Genomic DNA, 27654 nt, shown 5'->3' on the forward strand with positions numbered 1-27654 from the left:
TTAAAAAGTCGTCTTATACGCCGGAAAATACGGTAGTTAGTTCCACTAACTATATATCGCGCACCCGCAATCCACTGCTGATCATGTCACATATTACATCATTCATGACATGGTCAGTGACATCACTGATGACATCACTGATGACAACATCCAGTGACTATGTTTTTGTAAAGTTAAAATATGTCTTACATATTGAAGAATGAGTGGATGTATAAGTGTCTGGATGAAGGATTTAGTAGGTGCATGACTGACTGTATGAGAGTGATTAAATGTGTCTCACTGAGTGCATGGGTTAGTGACTAAACTATCTTAATTTGTACATCATTATGTCTGTTGTTCTGTAAACTGCTGAATGTGTTAATCAATAGCTATATGAGTAACTAAATGGGATATTAATTGGTTGCCCAAGTATTTGTATGGGAGACTGAGTATGTGTATGAGTGGCTGGGAGGTGTATGACTGTGCATAGATGTGTGAGCAGCTGATTCACTAGATGTATGGGTTCAAAAGTGCATGTGGAAAGAGCTGCATGGGCGGTTGACTGTGTGCATGAGTGTATTGGTGAGTGAATGGATATCTCAGTGCAACATGTCAAAATAAGTACATATGTAAAACACAGTGCATGTGAGAATTGACATATATAACCGTGCCTAAGAGCCAGTGAATGCGTGAGTGGCTGTATGGATCATTGTGAACTTGTATTAGGGATCGTATAGGAAATTAATTATGTGTTAGAATATGTTTGAATTAGTAAGGTGTGTATAACTGTATAGTTGAGAAAATGGAGGTGTGATTGATTCTTTGCATGACTGACTAGGTGTGTGAGTAACTCCATGGATGAGTGACAGTCTGTGAGTGTCTGTTTACACTGAGTGTATCTAAGGTTATATTAGAGTCTGAAGAGGTTCATCGTATTATCACATGAATGATGTCATCAGTGATGTCATTTGAGATGTCATTTGAGATGTCATCAGTGATGTCATCAGTGATGTCACTGACCATGTCATGAATGATGTAATATGTGACATGATCAGCAGTGGATTGCGGGTGCGCGATATATAGTTAGTGGAACTAACTATATATGAAATTTCAATGGTTTTGTGTGAGTAAAATAAGGTTTTGTAAATGCTAATTCCTAACTATATATGGTCTATAACCTATGTTTTTTTCAGTGAATTTCAATGGTTTTTTAATAGCAAATATGAAAAGCTTTAAAATGTCAAGTACGTGGTAGGTAAAAACATTTTCGTGTCTATGCACGCTGATGTGCTTTGAACGCTGCCCCCCCCCCTTTTTTTCTTTTAGGAGTATTCTCTCTTTGCAGATAGTGAAGGGTAGGTAACGCAGGCCTTTGCCCCCGTTGTAATCCATCGTGCCTGCTTCTCTCTCCATTTGATTGATTGTTATCCAAGCATTTACTGTTTTAGAATTGGTTCTCTTTGGTTCATTCTCTATTTACAAACAAGCACAGAGTCGCAATACTCTGTTTAGTCTTTGCAGATAGTGAAAAATCGTTTTAAAAAACAAAAGGAATCGAGCAAAATCAGTAGGCCACTAATGGGATCTCTTTTTGACCTCGCTAAAATAGAAACATTAGGAACAACCCCTCATGAGAAATACGAAACTAGTGAGATGAACTGAGCTCGACGCCATGATGGCTGCAAGACAGCTCGGCTCCGCCACCCACCCCGCCCAAACTCTATCAGTTCCGGTGGAGCCCCAACGTGAACAGGTAGAGAAGAACTTGCCCTCCCCTCTTTGACTGAAGGTTCTTGTTGCCTGTCCCTTCTGTTGTCATTTAACAGAACTTTTTGGACTACTGAATGGGGTTGTGTTCCCACCGCTGGTTGGTGGAGACATTTTGACTATATTCTGGACCTGCGTTGTCGCGTAATGCGTGATATGACGCGCCGCGTTAGTGCACCCGGAAGTACTCCGGTGCGCGAGGCGCAGCTTCCCGGAAGCGATCCAGAGCGCGGCGCGCAGCGCGTAACATAAGCATAACAGGTCATGTGACTTGTTAATAAAACTTTTCATTGGTTCATTTTACTTTTGTTATTCTAATGATGAAAGGCTTGGTCATATGACCTAACAATAACGCTTTTCATTGCTTTGGAACATTTTTTTTTCTTAAACATATATGTTATAATGTTCCAGGCTAATGTATTTTCCCGGAAAATTTACAACTGTCCTGCAAGTAAAATATATTCCTTTTTCGAGAAAAACGGCGTTTTTTCGTCCCATGAGGGAGCCGTTGAGCAAAAGAGGCTCGGCCTGCTGTCTTAGTCGCTGATAGGCCTGAATATCAGATTCTTATCGATCACTTTATGTTGCAGGAGTAGAAAACACAACAGCCCTTGACCATTTATCTTTACTGCGTTCCTGCGTATTATACCTTTTAACAGTCATGTAATTGGACTGCTTTATTTCACTTGCCTTTTACTGATTCGAAAACAGTGGCTATTATTCAAAACTTTACCAATGTAGGTACTACTACCATGTTTTTAAAAAAAAACCTTTATTGTGAAAATGTCAGTATACAAATACGGGCCTATAACCACGTGGGCCGGCCACAGAGCAAACTGGAATTGTATATGATGAGGGAACATTTACACTGTAGAAGAACGTAACGGGCGACCCATTAGATTGCAAGAACTAAGGTGTCTAACAATAGCGGAATCGGTGGACGTACATTTTATAATTAAAGTACGACAGGGCCAGTTACAATAAAATTATCTATATATACATTTGCGGGCAAGTACCATGGGTGACGTTAATTCGAACTTTCAATAGTACAGTAATCAATAACACATCAGAACTTAATATCAATAGGGATGTCAAAATATTCAATCAATTCTCGTCCCCGCCCGCCATGTGCTTCAAAACTGCATACGTATTTCGTGATATCAAGGTTGGACAACCAGTACACAACAAGGAGTTACGAGTCCCATTTATACCGGCGCCATTTTGGGCGAGGCCGGGCAGGTCCAGGATATAGTCAAAATGTCTCCACCAACCAGCGGTCGGACCAGAACCATTTTCGGCAGTCCAAAAATGTTCCGTTAAATGACAACAGAAGAAATAGGCAACAAGAACAATCAATCAAAAGAGGGGACGCTTTCGTGAATGGACCCATGCCCTAGCAGGCAAGCGTCCGAGTTCCAAGGTGTCTCAGAGCCATTTTAGTGGACCAGGCCCAAATCCAAAGAGCTGGCCGCCATTTTGAGAGTCTGGTTGCAGCCGGCTATCGCTGCACCACAAGAATAGCCGCAATTCAGCTAGATGGCGGGTGAGTCACTGTAGTGCAAAAGCGGGCGGAACTCAGCTGAAAGGCGAGTGAAACGCTAAGAGGCACCCCACTGCAGATGAGGTGCCTCCACCTGGGGAGGAGGGAGAGGCCCGTTTGCGCTGCCTCCCCCCCCCCACCCCCCCGGGCACCCCACGCCGTCTTTCGGCGCAGCATTGTAGGATGGCCACACCAGTGAAACTTTCTGGACACCACCTCGGTGCCATCCGGATCTCGGCGCGTTCGAGTCACTGTACCGCAAGAGCGGGAGAAACTCAGCTGGACACGCCATCTTTCGGCGCAGCATTGTAGGATGGCCACACCAGTGCGGCAACTTGCTGGACACCACCTCGGTGCCATCCGGATCTCGGCGCGTTGTGCTGCCTTCGGCGTACTGTAGCAGCAAGAGTGACCGCAACTCAGCTGGACACGCCGTCTTTTGGCGCAGCATTGTAGGATGGCCACACCAGTGCGGCAACTTGCTGGACACCACCTCGGTGCTATCCGGATCTCGGCGCGTTCGAGTCACTGTACCGCAAGAGCGGGAGAAACTCAGCTGGACACGCCGTCTTTCGGCGCAGCATTGTAGGATGGCCACACCAGTGCGGCAACTTGCTGGACACCACCTCGGTGCCATCCGGATCTCGGCGCGTTGTGCTGCCTTCGGCCTACTGTAGCAGCAAGTGCGGGCGCAACTCGGCTGGACGGTGTGTGAAACGCTAAGGAGCGCCGCACTGCAGATGAGGTGCCTCCACCTGGGGAGGCGGAAGAGGGCCGTTCGCGCCGCCTCCCCCCGGGCACCCCACGCCGTCTTTCGGCGCAGCATTGTAGGATGGCCACACCAGTGCAACTTGCTGGACACCACCTCGGTGCCATCCGGATCTCAGCGCGTTGTGCTGCCTTCGGCCTATTCGCACATCGGTCCGCTACTGACGCCGCCTCATGGGCCAGCGGATTTTGTACGCTTTTTATAGCCCAAAGCCGCATAACAGGTCATGAGACTTGTTTATAAAACTTTTCATTGGTTCATTTTACTTTTGGTTTCCTAATGATGGAAGGCTTGATCATATGACCTAAAAATAACACTTTTCATTGGATTAAAACATTTTTTTTTCCCAAACGATGAAAGACCCACCTTTTTTTTTCTCACTCGGCAATCAAAAAAGGTTCCGTTAGATGACAACAGAGGGGACAGGCAACAAGAACAATCACTCAAAAAAGGGGAGGGCAAGTTCTTCCCTACCGGGTCACGTTGGGGCTCCACCGGAACTTATCGAATTGATAATCTACAGTGTTTCTGGATGTTTCAGACTGAAGCTGGCGTCAGCATGAGAGCACCACCATCTCGTAGCTCCGTCGTGGCCAGTGCGGGAGTCGGGGGCCCCCAAGACTTTTGTAGAATCTTCAAGGCTGAGGGGACGCTTTCGAGAATGGGGCCCAAGCCCTAGCAGACAAGCGTCCGAGTTCCAAGGTGTCCCAGGGCCATTTTAGTGGACCAGGCCCAAATCCGAAGAGCCGGCCGCCATTTTAAGAGTCCTGTGGCAGCCGCCTATCGCTGCACCGCAAGAGTGGGCGCAACTCAACTACATGGTGAGCGAGACGCTGTAGCCGCAAGAGCGGGCGGAAAACAGCTGAATGGCGGATTAGGCACAGTGTAGCAAAAGCGGGCGGAATGGCAACTGAAACGGTAAAGGGGCGCCCCACTACAACAAACGAGCCTCCACCTGGGGAGGCCCGTTCACGCCGCCTCCCACTCGGTCCCACACACCCTCACAGTGAGAATCCCCTCCCCAATCACAATACAGGATGGTTATCAGATAGTAGGAACGCGTGTGGTGTGACGGAGCTCATCGGGTGGGGGCCTTGATCTACTGTAACTCCTTTGAAGAGGGGTGATTCTTTAAAGTTGAGGCCATAAACTACATCCGCAGGGCTAGGTGATAGCCTGGGACCGGCCTGGACAATCAGACACAAAGGAAGAGGAATGTCAGAGGGTGCGGTAGTGAATAGGGTGAAAGGGTGGTGTCGGGCGGGCACAGGGTGTGATTCTCATGGATGTGCAGCGCAGATGGGGGGAGGTTTATGGCCCATGCATAAGACAGAGAGCGGGGGTGACCAGTGCGTGGGGGAGATGCTTGCGAGGGTGGGGAGCCATGCTGAGGATCGGCGGCGTGCAGAGAGTGGGTCTGGTCAAGGCATCTAAAATGGCTGCCGTGCACGACAAAAGTGTGGCATTGAAAAAAAGCAAGATGGTGCAGACAATGTTTATCAATACGGATTAATTTATAACAATTATTTTTAACAATATATTTACTCGCAGTGTCAAAATGGCGGTCAACACTTCCTGATTTCCTTCGAATCGAACGTTAACAGACGTGACGATCGGCGGCGTGCAGAGAGTGGGTCTGGTCAAGGCATCTAAAATGGCTGCCGTGCACGACAAAAGTGTGCCATTGGAAAAAAAGCAAGATGGCGCAGACAATGTTTATCAATACGGATTAATTTATAACAATTATTTTTAACAATATATTTACTCGCAGTGTCAAAATGGCGGTCAACACTTCCTGATTTCCTTCAAATCGAACGTTAACAGACGTCACGCAGCAAAAAAAGAAAAAAAAAACGCTCACGCGCAGCCGCTGGAAGACAAGTATCAACATATATGAGCATCCTCAGTCACCCTCAGAAAACATAGGGGGTCAGGATACGTCTCCCGTACCCCCTTATACCCATTTCTCACATTGTTTTTCCTCCATCTTGTAATTTAATTAAATCGAAACACAAAATGGCGAATTCCCGTTTCGCGTCCTGGTTCACTACCCGGTTCGCGAACCGGAAAGCGCTTCTACCGCAAAAAATCTATATTTTTTTATTTGCCCCACGGGACCCTTTAATAAACCCAACATCATTCCTAGGGGGTCAAGAAGGGTCTACCTTGCCCCCTTTCATTAAATTCCCCCTTCGTTTTTCTCCTCCTCTTGTCTCTCGATCCTACCGAGAAACAAGATGGCGGCCGCTCCGGACTGTTTAGAATGTTGACAGACACCGGAGAGCCAATCCGCTTCGCTACGCAAAGTTCCGTTACGCGAAAAGTTCGCGAACCGGAGCGCTATCCGGGACGCTGTCACAGATATATCTGTTTTTTAAAACGTTAGTTTCTCAAAATCCACTGGAGCACATATATTGAGACCCAGCAAAGGCACATCGGGCTAACAGTCCCTACAATTTTGCCAAGTTTGGTGCAAATCCATTCAGCCGTTCGAGCTAAAAAGTGAGGCCAAACGCCCTATGGAAAACAATGTTAAAAACGCGTTTTGGGACCCCCTTTTTTCTCGGCCCCCCCTTGACGAAATTTTCAGGGGCTGCTCAGAAACAAAATGTGCCATTTTCCTGAAAATTTCAGCCGATTCCGTGCACAAACGCCAAAGTTATTAGACATAGAATTTTCAAAAGTTCCATAGAGAAAAAATCCTAACTATATATACCTACTGGCGACCGCCAGTAGGTAATATTAATATATATATATTAATATATATATATATATATATATATATATATATATATATATATATATATATATATATATATATATATATATATATATATATATATATATATATATATATATTTCACCAACTTCCCCCCAAGAGGGGAAAAACGGACAGCAAAAGGACTTATTGATGAAACTGAAAGAAAATTTCTAACTGTGACACACCCAATAATGGCAACTATGTACTTCTTGCCGAAGATACATAAAGATAAAAAAAAAACCCGGGAAGACCTATTGTATCCGCCAAAGGATCATTATTGGAACCGATGGCGGAATATATAGACCATTTTTTAAGACCATTTGTTGCAAATCTGAATTCATATATTCAGGATACGAGCGATCTGTTACGAATCCTACTTGATACACCGTGGCAAGAGTCATATCATTTGATTGCAATGGACGTAATCGGGTTATATACAAACATTGACAATGATATGGGAAAAAAAGCATGTAATTTTTTCTTAAAAGAGAGAAGTCTGGAATTCAGTAGCCATAACATGATGCTACTGGAAATGATCTCAACATGTCTGGAAGATAACTTTTTCACATTTGGAGGAGAAATCTTTAAACAACAAAGCGGGACAGCGATGGGATTTTCCTTTAGTCCCAGTTACGCCTGTCTCACAATGTGATGGTGGGAGCAAGAAATAGCATGGGACTCGACACATGAATCATCAGTTAACAAAATTGTTAGCTGGAAGAGGTTCATTGACGATTTACTAATAATATGGGATGGCACGGAGGAAGAATTCCAGGAGTATTTTCAAATAATGAATACCAGCGTTACAAATTTGAAATTTACTTACACCATGAGTCAAGAAAAAATCACCTTCCTGGATACTGAAATTTATATTAAGGATCAGCAAATCCACACAACCCTCCACAGAAAATCAACCTCAACCAACGCCACTCTAGAAGCGACCAGCTTCCACCAAAAAACCTTATTGAACAGCATACCGTACGGAGAACTTTTGAGAATCCGTCGCATATGCAGTGAACAAGATCAATGGGAAAACAAGCACTGGCGTTGCCAATAGGTTTCGCATTTGGAAAGTTGGAGCTATTGGTTTTGTAAATGACATTTTATATTTATATATCGTTATTGGCATTGTCAATAACAATATATAAATATAAAATGTCATTTACAAAACCAATAGCTCCAACTTTCCAAATGCGAAACCTATTGGCAACGCCAGTGCTTGTTAGAGGCATCAGCCTGTAAGGAAATGTCCTGTTCATCCATTTTGTTTCCATCAGAGGACGCTTCCTTAGCTCCACTGTGGATGGGAGTCAAGGTGCGGAGAATTGTAGAGGGGTTACCACATACACTACTCTCGCACTTACAGGGATGAACTAGTTCCTGCTTTGTCCAGAGAGAAGGGGAGAAAGAAAGGAGATAAGATAACAGTGAGAAAGGCAGAAAGCAGACCGAAAAATAACCTTCAGGAATAAGATGGACAGACAGACAGACCATGTAGAGCGGTGGGAGAAAGAAGCATGAAGTGGAATCAAACTCGGGCTTCCTAGGTTTTCGACACCGTGGTGTTCAGCAGCACCAGTGTGGAGTCTCCTACGAAACTGTCCCCCTGCACTTTTGTATATAACAAATTAAGCACCGATGCAGGGGTAGGCTAGACGTGCACGAGCCATGAAAGGCTCGCGCCAGATGCCTTACTGTGTGTCGGGAGGCCTCCTCCTTCTCGCCAAGAGCATCTTCCCAGACAGTCGTCACTTTCACTATTGGTAAGGAAAGGACACCCCAGGGTAAACAAATAAAATGAAATGACAGATTTATAAGGCACACGATTACCACATGGCATCGAGACGCTAAACAAGACATAGTGTCTTGGAAAAGGAGGCTTGTCCTGCTTCCAAAGCTGCAGGCAGAACGGGGCAGAGCAGAGATGTGACGGGGCCGATGTCTTACAGCCTCGGGCCCGCTCCTCTGTGTGGGGTGCAGGGAGCACGCGCCATTGTCTGTGCGGCTGTGTGTGTTTGCCGACGCTTGCACCGGTATGTATTTGTCAGTGTTTATGCGCCGCTGTGAGTGTCTGTGCGAATGTATTTGTGTGTGAGAGAGAGGGCATGTCCCCTCATACCGCGTTTGTCCGTGTGTGTGTGAGAGCATGTGCCGGTGCCTCCATATCACAGACTGTGTCCTAGTTTGTGTGAGCCAACATGTGCCTGTGTATTTCTTCATATCAAAGGTTGCTTGTCAGTGAGGGTGCCTGTGCACAGGGTCTCATGTAACAGTGCCCGCGCCTTTATTTCACAGGGTGTGAGACAGTGTGTTTGTTCCAGTGTGCTCGACTCTTTATGTGTCAATGGGTTTGTGCTTGTGTATGTTAGAGGGAGCCTGTGTGTGCCTGCGTTGCAGGGCATGTCGTTCTCCGTGTTTGGCCGTGCCTTGGTTTTACAGCGCGTGTGCCAGTGTGTGCTTCAGCATGTGCCAGTGTCTTCCCATCACATAGTTTGCGGTATGTTGCCATTCTCCCCGGTGTATTAATTAGAACAGACAACTCAGCTCGTTGGTGCGGGGTTGGCATCCCCCATTTATCACGCCGCTGTCTGGGGAATGGGTCGGATCAGAAATACGGGCGGCGGAGGGAGATCTGGTGTGTGGTGTGCACAAGAAGTGGCAAAGACAACAGCGGGGAATGGGTCGGATCAGAAACACGGGCGGCGGAGGGAGATCTGGTGTGTGGTGTGCACAAGAAGTGGCAAAGACAACAGCGGGGAATGGGTCGGATCAGAAATACGGGCGCAGGGCTCGACAAATCTAAACAAGCTAAAACCGGGAAAGCAAGACTATTCCGCCATGCTCGGCTCGAAAAAGCAAATGGCCGGATGGGGGCGGGCGAGCCTGGTGGGGGGGCGGGAATGCGTGCGAGGGGAGAAGTGTGATAGGCAGATGCGCGGAGGGAAGCCGGATGGGGGCGGGAGAGCCTGGTGGGGGCAGGCGGATTAGGGAGATGCTCGTGCGGTCACGTGACCCGCTTTTGTGGTCACGTGACCTCACATGCACTGTAAAGAAACCGCAGTGGAAACCGCAGTGGTTTGACTATTCGATCGAGCCCATGAATTTTCGCCATTCCATTCGCAAGCGAATGGTAATAGGCGAAACCTAAAAACAGCAAAAATACCATGGAAAGATTTGTAAAAAGAAAATATCCAGTACAGGTTGTAAGAAAAAGCCTCACAAGAGCTATGAAGAAGACACGGGAGGAATGTCTAAAAAGAAAAAATCCTGAAGAGGATACAGAAAAAGGAAAAATCCGTTTGATCATGGACTTCTCCCAAGAAAGTGAAAAAATTGGAAAAATCCTAAGAAAAAATTGGAAATTGTTACAATTGGATAATACAGTTAAGGAAATTGTGGGAAATCATCCAATTATAACATATAGACGTGCAAGAAATCTGAAGGACCATGTAATCCATAGTCACTTCCAAAAGAAGAGACAAGATGACTGGTTAAAAACCAAGGGATTCGTAAAATGCCACGGATGCAAAATGTGCCAAATAGCAAAACCAACAAAAGAAATAACATTGGCAAACAAAAAGAAGTGGCAGATCAGACAGTGTATCACCTGCAAAACTCCATTTACAGTCTATATAGTGGAGTGTCCTTGCCCAATGTTGTATGTGGGCAGCACAGCAGTGGAATTGAAAAACCGAATCTTGCAACATATGCGGGCAACAATCCACAAGGACCGCTCCAATGCCATAGCCAAACATATGGAACAATTCCATCAAGGAGATTGGCAAAAACTGAAATTTTATGGCATACAGACAATTCCAAAAGGAGAACGCGGGGGCAACCGTGAAAGAAAACTGAGGCAAGTTGAATCGAGATTTATTCTGAACCGGAGGACGCTGCATCCGAATGGATTAAATCAGTCGGAGAAATTATACGTGCATCTATAAACAATAATTGACCTTGGAAATGAATGTACATTAGAATGAGATATAAGTACATATAAAAAGGATTTGAAGAATAATCAACAAAGCCTATTGGAAGGCAGAACAATTATAAATAAGGACAAATAAAAGGACCGGGTCAGGAAATAAAAACAATGAGTCAGGTTGACATTATATTTGCACGAACTGACTACTGAAGTCAAATAACTTTGAACTACAAGGACTAGAATCCTTGTGAACATGTGACAGGAAATAGAGAAAAAAAGACTTTTAAATTCACATGGGTGGGGCAAACCCGTTGATCGTGAGCAAGGTGGCGACACACCGAAACGCGTAGATCTATTGCGCTATTTGCCCTGTGAATCAAATAAAATAAAGGAGATTGCTTAACTTACAACTGGCTGTGCGACCCGTTTTTCCCCTCTTGGGGGGAAGTTGGTGAAATATTAAGCGGCGTGGGTTCAGCCGCAGGACAACGCATATACGAGAGACCTGCAGAGTCCCGAATTGTGAACCAATGTGGAGGTGATATATATATATATATATATATATATATCCTCACACAAAAAAGCGTCCATTTGAGGAGCCACCGCTGAAAGTTAGACATCTCAGTTTTCCTACGACCCGTGAACAAGAACACTTCGATGTTTGAAACGCGTTGGGTCATTATTTTGAACAGTGTTTCCTGTTGGGTCATTATTTTGAACAGTGTTTCCTGTTGTTGGCTACGCTGCAAACTTTCCCTCATTAAAGGTGTCTAACTTTCAGCTGTGGCTCCTCAAATGGACGCTTTTTTGTGTGAGGATATATATATATATATATATATATATATATATATATATATATATATATATATATATATATATATAGATAGATAGATATATATATACCTGAAGTAAAAGACCTCTACAAGAGAGGTGTATGCATGTAGAGACATCCAAGGACAAATGTATTTAAGGATAAATATGCATATAAAACACTTAGAAAACCCAGTAGCCCTACAAGTCATACAGGGTATAACAAAAGTATATCCACTCTTCCCAAGATAACTCATGTCCTACACTAGTGAGCGGGAATACGAAAAGTGGAGGAACGAGGGACACTACAAGAACAGAGGTAACCGAGGAAGAACAGAGATAATACATCCTACAGTCGTAAAAGAAGAGGTTAGACAGAAAGATAAAGCTGGGAAACCACAACACAATGCCAAATAAGAGCAAGAAGTGGAAGGTGTCATCCACTACAGGAAAACAAGGGAAATCGTCCAAGAACCAATTCCACCGACTGAGGAAGGATGCCAGCAGGACAAGCAAAGATTAAACAGCATGTGGACATTCCACCATTAAAGAGAAGAAGAGGACCGCCAGGGGAAACAAAAGGACTGGCGAAAACTAAGGTCAACAACTATTCAATTATGACAATCACACATTGCCCAACTTATGGAAGCAGCAGAAATAGGTAAGAAACCTGACCAACGGTTCTTGGTAACTTGAGGAAAGATTGCATATGACTTTGACCGCCAACACCGAGTCTTACCTCCGGACGTCAAAGGAACATGACACCCGGGGGATCTATCGTTTGGGTTTAACTCCTTGACATTTGTGTTTCAGTGTTGGAGCAGTGAGGTAGAATATGATCTGGTGGTGGTCAGACCATTCTATCAGGTTGATGGATTAAACAATCAGTGCCCCTGTTTTTGAAATTGTAAGATTCAGAGTGATTCCTCCCCCAGATGTGAGCCAGTTCCATGCGTGCTTGTTTTAAGATTTGCTTTAGATTTTGATTAGTGAGGACGTTTTTGAGGTGGACACTAGTATGTCTTCTTCGTTATCCCAGAGGAGGTTGAAGTCTCCTAGAAAGATGGGGTATAGGTGTTGCATGGAGTGAGCTGTGATTGTTTATATTAACTGAAGATATATTTTGTTGGCCCTTGGTGGGTGGAGATTTGCTAGTGGTCTTTCTTTTTGCTGTAAACAGTTCGAGTCCAATGCATTCATATGAGGGAAGGTTGTCCATTGGAAGGTATGAATATTGAGGGAGTTTCGATGGATTACACGCACAAGTGAGGAGGGGTGCGAGGTTGGGCCAATCGAAGGGAGTGCCTTAACCTTGTGCACTACTTGTCGGTCTGCACATGAGGCATGAGTGTTCAGTTCTTGGTTTGTGAGTTGAGTGCTCTTAGTACATATGGGCTCACTGTGTTGAGTGAATGTGTGTCTCTCATTCAAATTGGGAGGTGTCTAGAACTATGGGTTTGTCTACATGGTGTGGGAAGAAGCAGTCTCTTATGAGGGGGTACGGTTAGTGGACTGCCAATGTGCCATTAGTGGGCGTGAGGAGGTGACTTGGAAGCTACGGATTTATTAGGTTCTTTTTCAGGGTGTGGAGGAGGGAATACGGTATGGTCATTGTCTATGAGGAGGGAAAATGAGGAATATTTGTCCCGCTCTGCCACTGATGTGAAGACGGTAGCGTGGGTTGTTGTGATGATTTTCAGTTGTGATGGGCTGATTTGGGAACTAATAGCTTGGATGTACAGGGTTCCTGGGTGTACAGAGTTAGGCTGAGTGGACTGGGTTCGACCCGGTCCCGACGGGTCAAGCCTTCTAAGGAATTGTTCGGGTGGCTCTGGGAATCTGCACTTTTAAGAGGTTGTGCATGATGAGGCTGAGCGTTGGGTACATTCCGGCATGCTTCTAAGTTGGTGTGATTTGTTAACAGGTGAAATAGTCCATCCAAGATTTCTAGGTTCTTGTCTGAAGCCTAAATTAGAATGTTGTCATTTTCGTAGGTTGATATTGTTGCCTTTGTTTTGAAGAAGGGGGAGGGAAAAAGTTAGGTATTTTGGTTGCCTTGGAAACAGCTAGCCATGTGTAGAGTGTTTTTCTTCACCATGCAATGCAGCAGGTAAAGAAAACCAGGTCCGACTTGATTGTACCTTCATTTGTGCAGTAGCAGGTCTGAAATAAAAGTTTCAAGGAGAGACTTAAGGATTCGGTGTTGAAAATTCCTTGCTGCATTGTTAGATACTTTGGGTGGGTAGATGTGCATTTCAGAGTTCTGTTTAGATGTTGTATTGATTCTCTGTGTAGTCGTACGGTAGGATCTATAGAACCTACAACTCCTACTAAGCGTAACTAGGTACGATTTATACTTGCCAATTGTTCAGGATATTGGGTAGGTTCACCCTGACATCTCTTCTGGGTCCATCTGTTTAATGATGCTAGTCCTGTGGAAAGGGGGGTGCAATGTAAGGAGAGTTTGGTTAAAAATGTAAGCCCTTTTGATTTTTATGCCCCTAGACAGCTGCAGATAGATATTCAGTAGGCGTCTCTTCGGTTTCCATGCCAATAAACAATGGTTTTCATTTCTCTGCTATGGATAGAGTCCTCTTTCGATTTTCTCTCCAACTAGTACAAATCTCTTTTCTTTCTATGTTCTTTTCACTTGGGCCTGAATAGAAAATGGCCTGTGCCATACAAGGAGGAATTCGTTTTTGATTTCTGTGCCCTCTTCACTTGTGCCTGGCCCATGCAAATAGACCAAGGAGTAGTCAGTTTTCTATTTCTATGTCCTCTTCAAACCATCCGGACAACCCCATAGAGTCCACATCACTGTGGTTCACAAAGATCCTCAGCTATGAGAGCGGCAACTCTGTTCAGACCTAATCAACTGGCCAGAGATGAGGACAGAACACACCACCACAACTTAAAGTTGTTGAACTTTGCTGTCTCCTGAATTCCTTTAAAGTAGATACCTGAACTTGGGGCCAGATTGCATAAACATTCTGAAAGAAGTGAAAGTACCTTATGGCACGTGGTTATAGTATTTTAAGGGCAAGAGGTAATGCATATGAAAATGCCATTGCTCAATGAAATCTCACAAGCAGATTAATATTACCTCATTTCTTGTACCTTACTTAAACTGTTGTATTTTATGACACACCAGTACGTTTGTCCTAAGAACAGAACCAACTGTTCTTCGGAAGATCATCTCAGAACTCCATGGGAATCCGCCCGTATACAGCCATCTCAACATTTTCTGAAGCCCACTGATACCAGCAGAAAAAGCTTTTCACAAATGAGATGTCCCAACAGTTTTAGGATACTGTCTCAACACAAGGAAATACATTAGCAAATGCAATCAATTATTCGATGAATATGGTCCCAGTCCACAGTTTCATGGCTAGCACTCTGTTACTCTTCGTTATCAGAACTCAGACAAAACACTCTCAGGGAAATCTAGAGTTCATTTAACAAGAGGAAAGTGCGCTAATGAAGTTCTTTTCAGATATTTTCCAGCCACGTGAAAATCCGTCTCTAATTCTACACCTCAAATTAGGCAATCTTGCCTCAGAAATCTTTCTTTTAAAATATTCAATGTTAATGAGTTCAGTAACGATTCTCATGATGCAGAACTAATATTAAAGTACCTGTTCCATCTTCTGATAACTTTCACATACAGGTAGATAGCACTAAGCAGAAAAATAACTGATAAAAGAAGGGGGAACGAGGAAAGGGCCTACATGAAAATACTTTCATGAGCAAACTGTTCTACTTAAGAATTAAATTTCAACATCAACAATGTCATTAAGGGGCAACTCCTACTTACAATTGTTTTGTCAACTCAAAACGATATAAAGGCAATCAGTAGCGATTAACAGTAAGAAACCATTTTGACATGGAATCTGCTGTGGATGGCCTGTGGGGTTACTGTTGACTCAAAGTATAGGCAGGAAGCCTTTTAGGAAGAAGAGCAGACACTTAATACAATAAATGAAAGGTTCTCTGAAGCAATACATAACTTATGTGAAATGGATCAGCACATAAGAGCCATAACAGCAGTAGTGAAGCCAATGTATGAATAATTTCACAAACCTTCCAATTGATAGCCAGAGGAAAGGCACCAAAGACCCAAAGCATGACGGGGGACACAGAGCACAGCACCTATAACTAATGCCAAATGCAATAGACAACCACAAATACCTTAGGACGGATCACAAAAACTGAAAATGATAATGTTGCTCAAGGGTGCTTCACATACGCTACGCTCTTTCATGCAGAAGTGGATCCCTCTAGGTATCTGGGATCGGATCTCGGACCGGAGATATATTTGGAGGAACCCCTAAATTCTGACTATGCGAAAAGTCAAGGGAAAACTCACCTTAGAGCTCAAAAATCACTTTAGAAAGAGGAAGCAAATAGTATCCAACAACAAGGCAGAAATATCTTTAGGATGTGGACCTCGGCCAGGAGGCCAAAACATCAGAGGGCCAGGAAAACTGGCCAATAGACAATCACTCCAGGTCATCATGGTGGTTTTCATCATGAGGAGTGGTGGAGCTATATTTAGGCATGTGTAAGAGAAACTCTAGAAAAATAGGCATGCAGCTGCTTCCCGGCAAAAGAATGCTCAAGAAACTCCGTGGAGTTTTCAGGCTGGCCTGAACCTAGAAATCGGCCACAAAAAGCAAAAATTTGTGACTAAGTTCACAAAAGAATAAGAAGGTTACTTGAAAGATCCTGGAATTCTGTCATGAGAAACAGCTAGATCTGGCAGACCCTTCACAATAATACTGAAAATAGCAGAGGGCACCTAAGACAAAGTTGTCGAAACCTTCAAAACTTTGGGCAAGGCCTAGCCATCTATGAGAAAAGTTTTTTCGAATGAGGTTTTCAAGGAACTGGATACAGCTAGGCATGCCTATTCTTCAATTTCATCCGACTTGAGGCAAAACGACTTGACTGAGATTCTCCAGAGGAACCACTAGTAGAGGCGCAGGATAATTGGTATTGCATAGCCACAGATCCTTAGGCCCTTTAAAAGTATATTTAGGGGTGCAGGATTTAGTTTTATCGAAAATCAATTAAGACAGTACAACCAATAGCGATTTTAATATTCCAAGGAATAACAGACCTTGGGCATGGACAAAGTGAGTTACATGGAAGCCAACAGGGCAATTCTGCACTCCTCCCTGCAGATTTCTGAGCAACTTTGTTTTCTGCAAATAACAAAGGAAAGGTGCTTAAGAACAAAGGCACGATTTGGACTCAGGTCAAAGGCAATTCCGGGTACTGGGGTGTAGCATTAAGGGCTGAGAAAAATGTCCAGGAGAAGAAAGAATATTTGTTCCAGGTCAAAGATATGCAACTTTCCAACAGGCCTCGATAGCTTCTTCAGGACCCCTATCTTGAAAACACATACGCATTAGGAAAACAAGGCCAGGAATACTCCCAGTGAGTAGGGACTGGGCAACATGATGGCTTTTAGATATTATTAAAATACCAGAACACCAAGTCAAAATAATGTTTGTTAAAGGTATACAAGACCTTTTTTATACTTGATCTAGACTTGACAATCTTTCATATAGAGATGGAAACTGTATCATGTTAGTCATAATAACCACCTACTTGGTACTGAGGCCCTGTAACCAAAGCACTAAAATAAAAAGAGGAAAAACTGCCAGAAGGCAGTCAAATTGCCTTCTCTGGAAATACTGGAGGGGGCAGAAGAAGGCCAAGGGATTAATAAAGGAAATGGGAGAGCCCATATGATCTTCTCCGTACCAGAATCACTGTGGTACTGAGCAGAAGAAACTAGGCAGATACTAGATACATGCACGCCTCATCAGGCCCCACATTAATGAAGTACCATGGATCAAAAGAGGAACTTCTCTGAAATTATGCAAATGTGTGCTAGACTACAAAAATGGGACAATAGGCACAAGGTTATTTAGTTCCCTTCATTAACAGTAGACTACAATGGCTATGCAGAAGAGAGAATTGTGCAGAAGCGATTTCCATCAACGCAAAACTTGGACTCAAAGTAAGAATTGGGTGTATGGCTTGTCTCCTGTATCAGAATGATGGAGCTAATCATAAGGTAGTCATTTCCTTTACTCTCCCAAAAATAGAAGTGCCAGCCACCGACAAACAGGCGGTAAGTCCTTTTAGTAGGGCAAACAATCTTAAAATGGATTCATAAAGGGATTCCAAATGCTCAGCCACATTAATTTATGGACTGCACAAGATGTACAATGTTTCGCATTTGAGAAAGTCTAACCACAGGCTACCTGTAAAGAGTTAAGGTACGTTTTTGTAATCTGTTACTCTGGTACTCAAATTTCTCCTTTGATCAGTACCCAATTATCCGGCACATAAGACAACTGCTTGGTATCTGCACAGCCATCGCCTTAAGATCTCTACATCCTAGCTGGCCTTTCTGCTAATTCCCTTGTCCTTTCATATGATGATTTTCTTGATGGCCTGGACAAAAGTTTGCTCCTGGTGTGAGCTCTACCAATATATTAATCTAATACTGACCTGCGCAGTTTCTGATTGGTCTTCAGACTCATCTGTTGTTTTTTCAGGTCCAACTGAAGCAAATACCTCAAACTGGCTGAAATCTGCAAAATTTGGTTGTTCCGGTATTTGCTGAGGTGAGGTACTAGTGTGGGTTAACAAGCCTTCCCCTTCTCCTGATCGATGCACATTGGGCACTGATGTCTGTGTACAAAAATACAGAACAGTAAATTATTACTAAAAAGAGTATAAAGCCACACCCGGGTCTTTAATTTAAAGTGTACATACAGCACTTTTTAAAATGAAAATCAGTATGCAAATAGGCGCTTGTGAAATAAGGTGCTGACCATGAAATTTAATATGAGTGCAAGCAATTTGAATATGTTCCTTTTACAAATACAGCAAACAATCTTGCATTAAGCACAGATTTAGAAAATTCCTGGACAGCACTACTGCTTGGAACACAGTTGACTTCATCATCATCAACCTCATAGAGGACCAACTTCCACAGTCATCCTCCGTCGTCAACTCTATCCATTCATCTTCCTCATCCATTCTTCCACTCCCCTATCCATCCTTCTATCATCCTCATTCATCAATCACCCTCCACATCTATCGATCTATCCCATCATATCCTCCTCCTCCTCCTCATCATCATCTTCCATTTGCCATCATCAGTCATTCTCTCTGTTTTCTTATAACCCGATTAACCCTGAAAGGGCATATGACTGCTTAAACACACAGTACAAGGTTTTATTCTAAATAAAAATAGCAAAACACGGTATGTCAAAACAGAAAGCAGCCATGAGTTCCAGTTTGCCTGCACCCAGCAAGGAGTACTTTTCACCAGCCAAAACCTTTTCTATATGTGGATGTTTTAAAAGACCCCCTTGGAGACTCAGGATAATTCTATAAACTACTGCAAAGTAATCAATATTTCCTCCTTCCTATTGCAACTCTGGGGTGGTGGTTGTTAGAGTTTAAGTTAGAAGCTTGTTTAACCAGTCTTCTGTTGCTGTCAAGAGAAATGTTTTACGCTGGATATTGTATTAAAGATCTAAGTACTAGTTGCAGCCTTTGATCTAGCTTCAAATAAAAGACAACAATGCATGAACCTTGACTTTAGTCACAATAGTACAAGCTTTTTTAGTACGTAATATCCTTCAATAAAAATATTATACCACTAAGTACAGACATATGAATCTTACAGATAGATATGCTGTCTTTAACTCTGGAAGAAAATGATAACATGTTACTATACCGTGCTGTCTTAGCGGACGAGGTTCTTCTGTTACCATGTATAAAATTAAAGACCTTTCAATACACTTTTTGAGACTGGAAGAGCAAGCACTCCCAGCATGCTCTCCTTCTAAATTGCGCCTGTTGTTCCAGGAGATAATAATTTAGGAGGGTCTGTGTGGAAACATTTATCTTTCTCAGAGAAGCTTCAATTATATATTTGGCTTCACTGCTCAACTCTCGTAAGCATCTTCAAAACGAATATGCATAAGAATAAAGAACAACAGTTCTGAGACAAACTAAGCTTACGTTATAATCCACAGAAGGACCACTAATTAAATAAACAATTGAAGACATCCTAAACCTAAACGATGGATAAACTAATAATATGTTGTAGCAATTAACTAGCCAGTCACACACATCTCCATGTCATATATGGCCAGGAGCACACGCCCTATATAGGTTTTGGCAAGTGAGAGATTGTATGGGGTTGAGTTGCTGAATAGACTGTAAACTAACACTTAATTCCTACATTTGGAGATCAAAAATTATAAATTAAAAACTGCGCCGAAAAGTATATTGTCTAGCCATAATTTAATGGTGACTACCTTGTTCTGAAAAAAGTTGGGAAATCTGTTTAATTCTACCTGCTGCTTATTTTGAGTTTCTCTGGAGCAATTCTCAGAAGTACTGGAGGGACATTGATGTGTCTGCAACGGGGATCTGCGATACCCAGATCAGAAGTTTACAAAACCTGCATGGTGTCCTGAAGAACAAGTTACTTACCTCTTTCGGAAACGCCATATCCGATAGAGTATCAAGCTGCAGATTCCTTACCTTAAAATTATCCCCAGGCTTCAGACTTGAGCTAGAAGTTTTTCATGAGCGGAGCCCCTACGCCGGTAGGTGGTATAGTTTGGATCTGGAAGAGATGCGTAGTGTCTATATAGCCCCCACAACAGCACACTGACATCAGTTTCTTTTTGAGACTTTCCACAGCAAAAGCGCTGAGCTGCGAAAAACACTGACCACTGATGTGTCAAACTAGGTCCCTTTACTCTGAATCCATTCGCAGAGCGGGGAGGATGGGTGGGTCTATAAGGAATCTGCGGCTAGATAATGTCTCTACCAGGTAAGGTGTTACGGAAGGTGAGTAACTTGTTCATCTGCAGGAGACTTCTAGACGCAGATTTCTTACCTAGCTACCCAAGCAATAACTCCAGGGAGTAGGGGGTTAGGATACAGATTATTATAAAATGTCCTGGTGGACTGAAAGGGCAAAGAGCCCGTCATGACAGACCTGACTGTCCAGGCAGTAGTGCTTTGTAAACGTGTGCAGAGAAGGCCACGTTGCTGCCTGACAGATATCCAGGATGGGTACTTCACGACCTAATGAACAAGTGACTTACCTTTGGTAACAATGTATCTGGTAGAGACATAGTCTAGCCGCAGATTCCTAACTTGTGAATTCTCACCAGGTGTCAGACGGGATCCAGAAAGCTTTTGTCAGCAGTACCCCTACGCGCAGGGGTGGTAGCGCTGCATGGTTTTATACGACGCCGACTCCAGATATGACGCCAGTGGAGCTATACAAGTCCCCTCCGGCACACGGACGTCCGCTTCTTCTGTGAAACCTTCCGTGCGGAACGTGGAGACCCATAAAAACTGGCTGTGGAAACAGTGTGCTAAAATGAGGAAACGTGTTTTAGAACAAACGTAAAAAGGAAAAGAAGGGTAAGATAATACCAGAGAACTCTTGAGGCAAAGGCTAAAAAGTCAATGAAGGACAAACCACGTAGGACAGTGTGCAGAGGCGTACAAGACAGTAATTAAGAAAAACACTTCATACTCCCTTAACCCTATACCAGAAGTGAAGGATGGAACTCTTAACCATATATACCAAGAGGAAAGGGTGGAAGAGAACTCCATTTAAAGGCAAAGAGACCATATCAGCGGATCTGGAGAACCCTGCCTCAGTAGAATAAGAAAGAAAAAAAAGGAGGAGGTGAGGAACACTCCCACACAAAAGGTTAGAGAATCAGGAAGTAAGTGAACTAAAAACACCAAGAGCAGAGCTAAAGGTCATTCGCAGAGTGGAGAGAATGGACTAGGCATTAAGGAATCTGCGGCTAGACCATTTCTCTACCAGATACATCGTTACTGAAATTAAGTAACTTGTTCATCTGCCCGACACATCTAGCCGCAGATTCCTTAACTTGTGAATTAGATACTATAGCCATAATCTCCAGGAGGATGGTCTGAAGACCAATCCCACAATAGGCCCACGAGGACCGGCTGACCGAGATTATGATCGGACACACATCAGAGGGAAAGGATGGGGAAGAGAGAGAGCTCTTCGCAACAAAAACACAAGCAAGAAATATGCATCAAGAGTAAGGAGCATATTTCCGACCTGGCGAAACTGGTACTGAAATACAGATGCCTATTGTAGCCCAACTTCAAATAAGCTAGGCATGGATCCAATTAAATGAAGGTTAATTGGCCTCAATGGAACGTGGGTACATACCCACTAGAAGAGGAGTCTGTTATGTGTACAATATAGAAGACTGAGCCACCAGACCGACTAACCGGAGCATGGCATCTATCTTAGGTGAAAGAACGTGGCCACTAGAGGGGCCAAAGCAAATCACTAAATGGAAAGAAGAAACTAAGATATGAAAAAAAAGTGCGCATGGAATCCATCCAAGCACAATGAAATGAATAAAGTATCCATCGCCAGGTCGGAAAGAGAAACATCAATAGCACATGACACTACCTCTGGGCCACAGCGCCAGGCCCAAGAGGAGGATCAGGCAATCCCAGCAATTAAAAACAGAGTCTGGGGAAAAAGGGATGAAATCCTAAACAAAATCAGCTAACAGTCAAGATGACTTATGTGAACCGCAATTTCACTAACAAGCATTTACAATGCAATAGGTCTCGCATTACGAAATTTTGAGCAATTGGTATTGTAAATGGCAATTTTTTTAATATCTGTGCTGGTTTTGAAAATAGCAAAATTAATAGCTTTGTCATTTACAATGCCAAGAGTTTAAACTTTCGCAAATATGACACCTATACCATTTGTAATGCAATGTGTTGTATTTATGTGACTTAGATGTATTGCAATTACAAATAACAATGGCTTATACTGTTTTTTTAAATAATTAATACTTAAATAAAAGTTATTGTAATTTATAATAGCAATAGCTTAAACTTTTGTAAATAACTTTTGTGAAGATTGTGTTCAGTGTATTTCATTGTGACGAAAATTGAAGAACAGAAGTCACATTAGAACATATTTCAGTGATATTTGTAATAAAGCTTGAAACATAGAGAGAACATATTTGAATCAGTTGTTGAATGGTTGCACAGATTGATGCTGTGATGGCGCGGAGTGATGTTGTGGTGGCGACGATTGATGCTGTGGCGTTCAGTGAAGCTGTGGTAGCACATAGTGATGTTGTGGGCCCCTGAGTAATGTTGTGGTGGTGCTGAGTGGTGATGCTAAGTGATGCTGTGGTGGTGCTGAGTGATGCTGCGGTGGTGCTGAGTGATGCTGCGGTGGTGCTGAGTGATGCTGCGGTGGTGCTGAGTGATGCTGCGGTGGTGCTGTAGTGGTGTGGTGGTGCTGAGTGGTGCTGAGTGATAATGTGGTGGTGCTGAGTGATAATGTGGTGGTGCTGAGTGATAATGTGGTGGTGCTGAGTGATAATGTGGTGGTGATGAGTGGTGCTGTGGTGGTGCTGAGTGAGGCTGTGTTGGTGCTGAGTGACGCTGTGGTGGTGCTGAGTGATAATGTGGTGGTGCTGAGTGATAATGTGGTGGTGCAGCGTGATAATATGGTGGTGCTGAGTGAAAATGTGGTGGTGCTGAGTGAAAATGTGGTGGTGCTGAGTGAAAATGTGGTGGTGCTGAGTGATGCTGGGGTAGCGCTGAGTGATAATGTGGTGGTGGTGAGTGATGCTGGCGTAGTGATGAGTGACGATGTGGTGGTGCAGAGTGATAATGTGGTGGTGTTGTACTTTCAATTTTAAGGCTGCATTAAAATGCAGAACAATTCAACCATTGAAAGTAATGGAAACGACAGTGCAAACATAGCTGAACAGGTGGTACAAAAAGTTCGATGGAGAAACAGCTGCAGATAGTCCGAACCTATCGAAATCTGCACCCCCGTGACGTAGGGGGTACAGAGTTCGATGGGGGGACAGCGCTCCTTAGAATACCGGCACACAGCTGTCACAGAGAGGACAGGCTGCCTCGGGTCACAGCGCTGAAACACAACAGCTTAATAAAGTAGGGTAAATAGCAAAATAAATATTAGACACTAAATAACAAACTAAACAGTTAATCAACAATACAGTAAATATAAAAGTAAATATAATATAGTAAGAACAAAGTAAACAGTTCACAGAACTTACCGCAGTATGCGCCTTCAAGTAGGGAGTGGCTCCAATGTATGTCGCAGAATCCCCGTGTTTAAAAATGTTAGCAGCACGTTTATATAGAGCATTAGAAAAATATGAAATACTGAGTAAACAAAACTAAGTGCAAATAAAGTCTAAAAATATGCCGCCCTAATTATCGCCTGCTGAGCAACTTGAATTCCTAATGAATGCGTGGCCGCCAGTAAGAGCCTCCTCCCAGCCTGCTCACGATCACAACAATGCAAGTAATTAGCATAGTAATTATCACAGCATGCCGCCAGACCCCGAAGCACGTCTCCTAGAGAGGTTGCTATACTAAGTAAATAAATGTAAGACGCCTGCTCAAGAGTCTTCCAGACAGGAGCACTCACTTACAATTAACGCCCAGCAGGTCTTCCGGCGAGGACCACTCAAATGCTAAGGAACGCGCTAAAGCTGTCCTTGGGAAGCGCGTTCCCATTCTAGAATCTGCTTGTGGAAGCGAGTCCACAGAGCCGAATCTTCTCATGCACTGGTTTGTGTCTGCCGCCCTTCATCCTACTTGTATTTCACACCTGGCTAGTGAATAACTACAGGCAAGGGTAATTTTGAAAGTTATTGCGAGTTGTAGATCATTTTAATATTAATAGCTAGTATGCTTAATTAGAAATACAATAACTTACAATGAATTAGCGCTCACAAACTCTGGTTTTGTAGCCTCTCAGCCAAGGCTCCTAATAATGTGTCTTCTAATTTGTTTATCTCTTCCAAACTACGGCATACCCACATGCTGGTCTCCCGTGCCCATCTGGATAGAGTACTGTTCACTAGGGATATGCCCTCACACACTGAGCCTGTTACTACAACATCTGATTTAGTACCCCATTAATAATGCGCCCCTACATTTTGCGGCCCCATTTAGAGAATCGTATGCAGCTTTCCAACATCATGGACCCCCACATTCAGCTTGTCATGCTGCTGAGTCGGAACCTCATGTTAGGCACTCAATTGATGTTTGGCTTGCAAATCATGAGCAAACAGCTTACTTCGATTGTAATGTGGGGGCTCCTTGTAAGCGAGCACTCTGTTAATGAAACACAAAGCTCCCATTACATTGGCCTCTCTTCCCCGTGAATCTTCCTATCGACAGCTGTAGATGAGTTGCTTCATCTGGCTGCATATTTTATGGCATAGAACGCAGATTAGTGAACGCCCCCCCTCGCCACTCCCCCCACACACCTCTCCCATGCTCTGGATTAAAGGGAAGCCTGCATTCGCTGTATACAAATCAGTATTTATTACCCTAATTAAACTATTGCTGTGAACTAATTATTCACCAGTGTTAATAAAACGGCACCACTGCTCCAGTAATATTTGAGTTGTGAAGCATATGTGACTGTTTTTTGAGCTAACACAGCTAACAGTGTTAATATAAAAACTAGCTATTGAGAAAAAAGATCTGGTGCTTAAAAACCGAAGTGATAATATGCCTACAGCCCTTATGTTTTCCTCGAAATCTTACCATCCATGAACGATAAGGCCACCATTATGGAACATTTTTTTCTAAAACTGAAATCATAATTTCTCCGAGTGTTTTCTTACTGATTCAAGTGGCATGTAAACATTTTAACTCCAGTACTGTCACAAAAGTGTACGTGAAAGTGAAACCACAACGATGGTACCTATGCTTCAATTTCTGTTTATTGTGACGATGCGCTCGGAGCATGAAGCTCTCTCTCGCTCGCTGTTGTAACCTAGGCTCCGCCTCGCCCAGCTCTTCCCGCTGCGCTCTCCTCCCTCATCGCTTGCCTGCACCCTGCTGACGCCCAGCTGGCACACCGAGGCAGAAGCGGGGGTGCTGCCATGGCCTGGGCCCGGCCGCCAGTCACCCAGCAGATTCAAAGGGAGCCCCGACGGCAGAGGGGGCTTCCAGCCGCCCACCTGCCCCGCGAGCCACAGTTGGCCAAGGCGTCTCTCTGCTCAGTGGTGGACCGGACCGGGACCTACCTGGCCTTCGGGCACCTCTTCCTGGAGCAGAATGCGCTGATTGTAGTTGTTCGGGCGAAGTGTGCAGATGGCTGAGCTGGCAAACGCCGCCATCGAAAATAATATCAGAACATTAGGGCACACTGAAGCTTTGCCAAATAAACACCCCTATGCACGCTAGATTACCCGAGCTTCTCTGGGGCTCTCGTTTTCCTACAGGCGGTGGACAGTTTAATGAATGTCTGCGGACATCCCCGGAACTTTTGAAACTGTCCACAACATAGTGCTAATTAGTTTGTAAGACGATGTACTCCGCGTTCCATTGCAAAAAGAAAAACATTGCTTATCTTCCACTTCAGTTTCTCCGATGCCAGTCCTTAAACTTTTGCCAAGTATGAAAGTAACAACACGCCTGCAGTTGCTAGGACTGCAAGAAGCAGAAAGGCTAATTGATGTATTGGCCAGGCGGACAACATAGCCACGATGAGTTATAAATTGCCTCAACGATGTATATGTATGCCACCCCCGTGTTATTTTCTGTTTGGGACTCAGTTTTTGTTCAGTAGAATAAACAACACCCAAGCAATTACGTTGCGCCCCTTGGTTCGACCCTGATTGGCTCGCGCCAGCTGTGCACTCTTTGTGGCAGGCGAGTCTCACACGCGCGTCCACAAAGCACAATCTGCGAGAATCTGCGCGTGCCCCGGTCTCTGCGCTCTCCTCCCTCCTCGCCTGCCTGCACCCTGCTGGCGCCCAGCTGGCCCACCGAAGCAGAAGCGGGGGTGCTGCCATGGCTTGGGCCCGGCCGCCCGTCACCCAGCAGATTCAAAGGGAGCCCCGACGGCAGAGGGGGCTTCCAGCCGCCCACCTGCCCCGCGAGCCACAGTTGGCCAAGGCGTCTCTCTGCTCAGTGGTGGACCGGACCGGGACCTACCTGGCCTTCGGGCACCTCTTCCTGGAGCAGAATGCCCTGATTGTGGTTGTTCGGGTAAGTGTGCAGCCAAATAAACACCCCTATGCACGCTAGATTACCCGAGCTTCTCTGGGGCTCTCGTTTTCCTACAGGCGTTTGTGAACACCCCCGTGTTATTATCTGTTTGGGACTCAGTTTGTATTCAGTACATACCCCCTGCCCCCTTTTTGCGTTTGCTTACTTTTCAGTTCATTGTGAGCAGGCTAATTCCCCCCCCCTCGCCCCCAGTTGAGATTGTTTTAAAGATGTAGGTCCCAAGCATCATTTTGTCATAAAACTATGCCAGCACATTGTTCGAGATATCTGTGTTCGTTTTAATTTAGGGACTTACTGTTTCAATTTAGTCGCTGTCCATCTTGGTTGTTTTTTCTGTTGGTCTGGCTCCAATGGCTGTACGTAAATGCATTGAGACTACATATATGTGACAGCACTGAGGGTACACGTATTTTACGATATGGAGGGTTCTTAAATGTGATTTCAATTATATGACGATATGACGCTTACATCAGTGCGCTGGAGTGGTCTGCAAGTGGCTGCACAGAGACTGCTTTCAAAAGATTGTATTGAGACTACCTTGATGTGACCTCACTCACTTTGCCTTTGTATGGAAACAGTGACCGGTCTGAGACAGCTTAAATACAACGACCTGATTGCCTGATCCGTGATATCTTGTAGACTAGAACATGCTTAGATTGGCTAGTCCTGACTGTAGAAAGAATGAGAGCAGGTGACTGTGCAATAATCACCTGTTCACAGAGCTGCTAAGACTAATTTACCAAGGTGCCCGCCCCACCGTTGCGAGAAAGTGCTTATTTAGTGTCAATACAAAAGATTAGAAGCTTACTGGAGAGGTAAGGGGGAGGAGGGGGGTGTGTGTGCCTGCCTGCGTGTGTGTGTGTGCACGTGTCTGTCTGAGTGCTTCCGTGAGTGTGGCTGTGTGTGCGCGCGTGATTCCGAGATAGGAGATGTGCACGGCTGGGGGGGGGGGGGCGGGG

At 44.2% G+C, this 27654-nt stretch overlaps 1 protein-coding gene across 19 annotated transcripts in view; it reads right to left on the reverse strand.

Annotated features, from left to right (window-relative positions):
* The window catches only part of REPS1 (RALBP1 associated Eps domain containing 1), a 1100512-nt gene that overhangs the window by 196695 nt on the left and 876163 nt on the right, over positions 1–27654 (reverse strand). For all 19 annotated transcript variants that reach the window (XM_086927540.1, XM_086927556.1, XM_086927550.1 and 16 more), the window contains one exon: positions 18077–18259. In XM_086927540.1, coding sequence (XP_086783666.1) covers positions 18077–18259 — 183 coding nt within the window. The remainder of the gene's footprint in view (positions 1–18076; positions 18260–27654) is intronic.

This window comes from Lissotriton vulgaris, chromosome 6, assembly GCF_964263255.1.
Source record: "Lissotriton vulgaris chromosome 6, aLisVul1.2, whole genome shotgun sequence".
NCBI lineage: Eukaryota > Metazoa > Chordata > Amphibia > Caudata > Salamandridae > Lissotriton > Lissotriton vulgaris.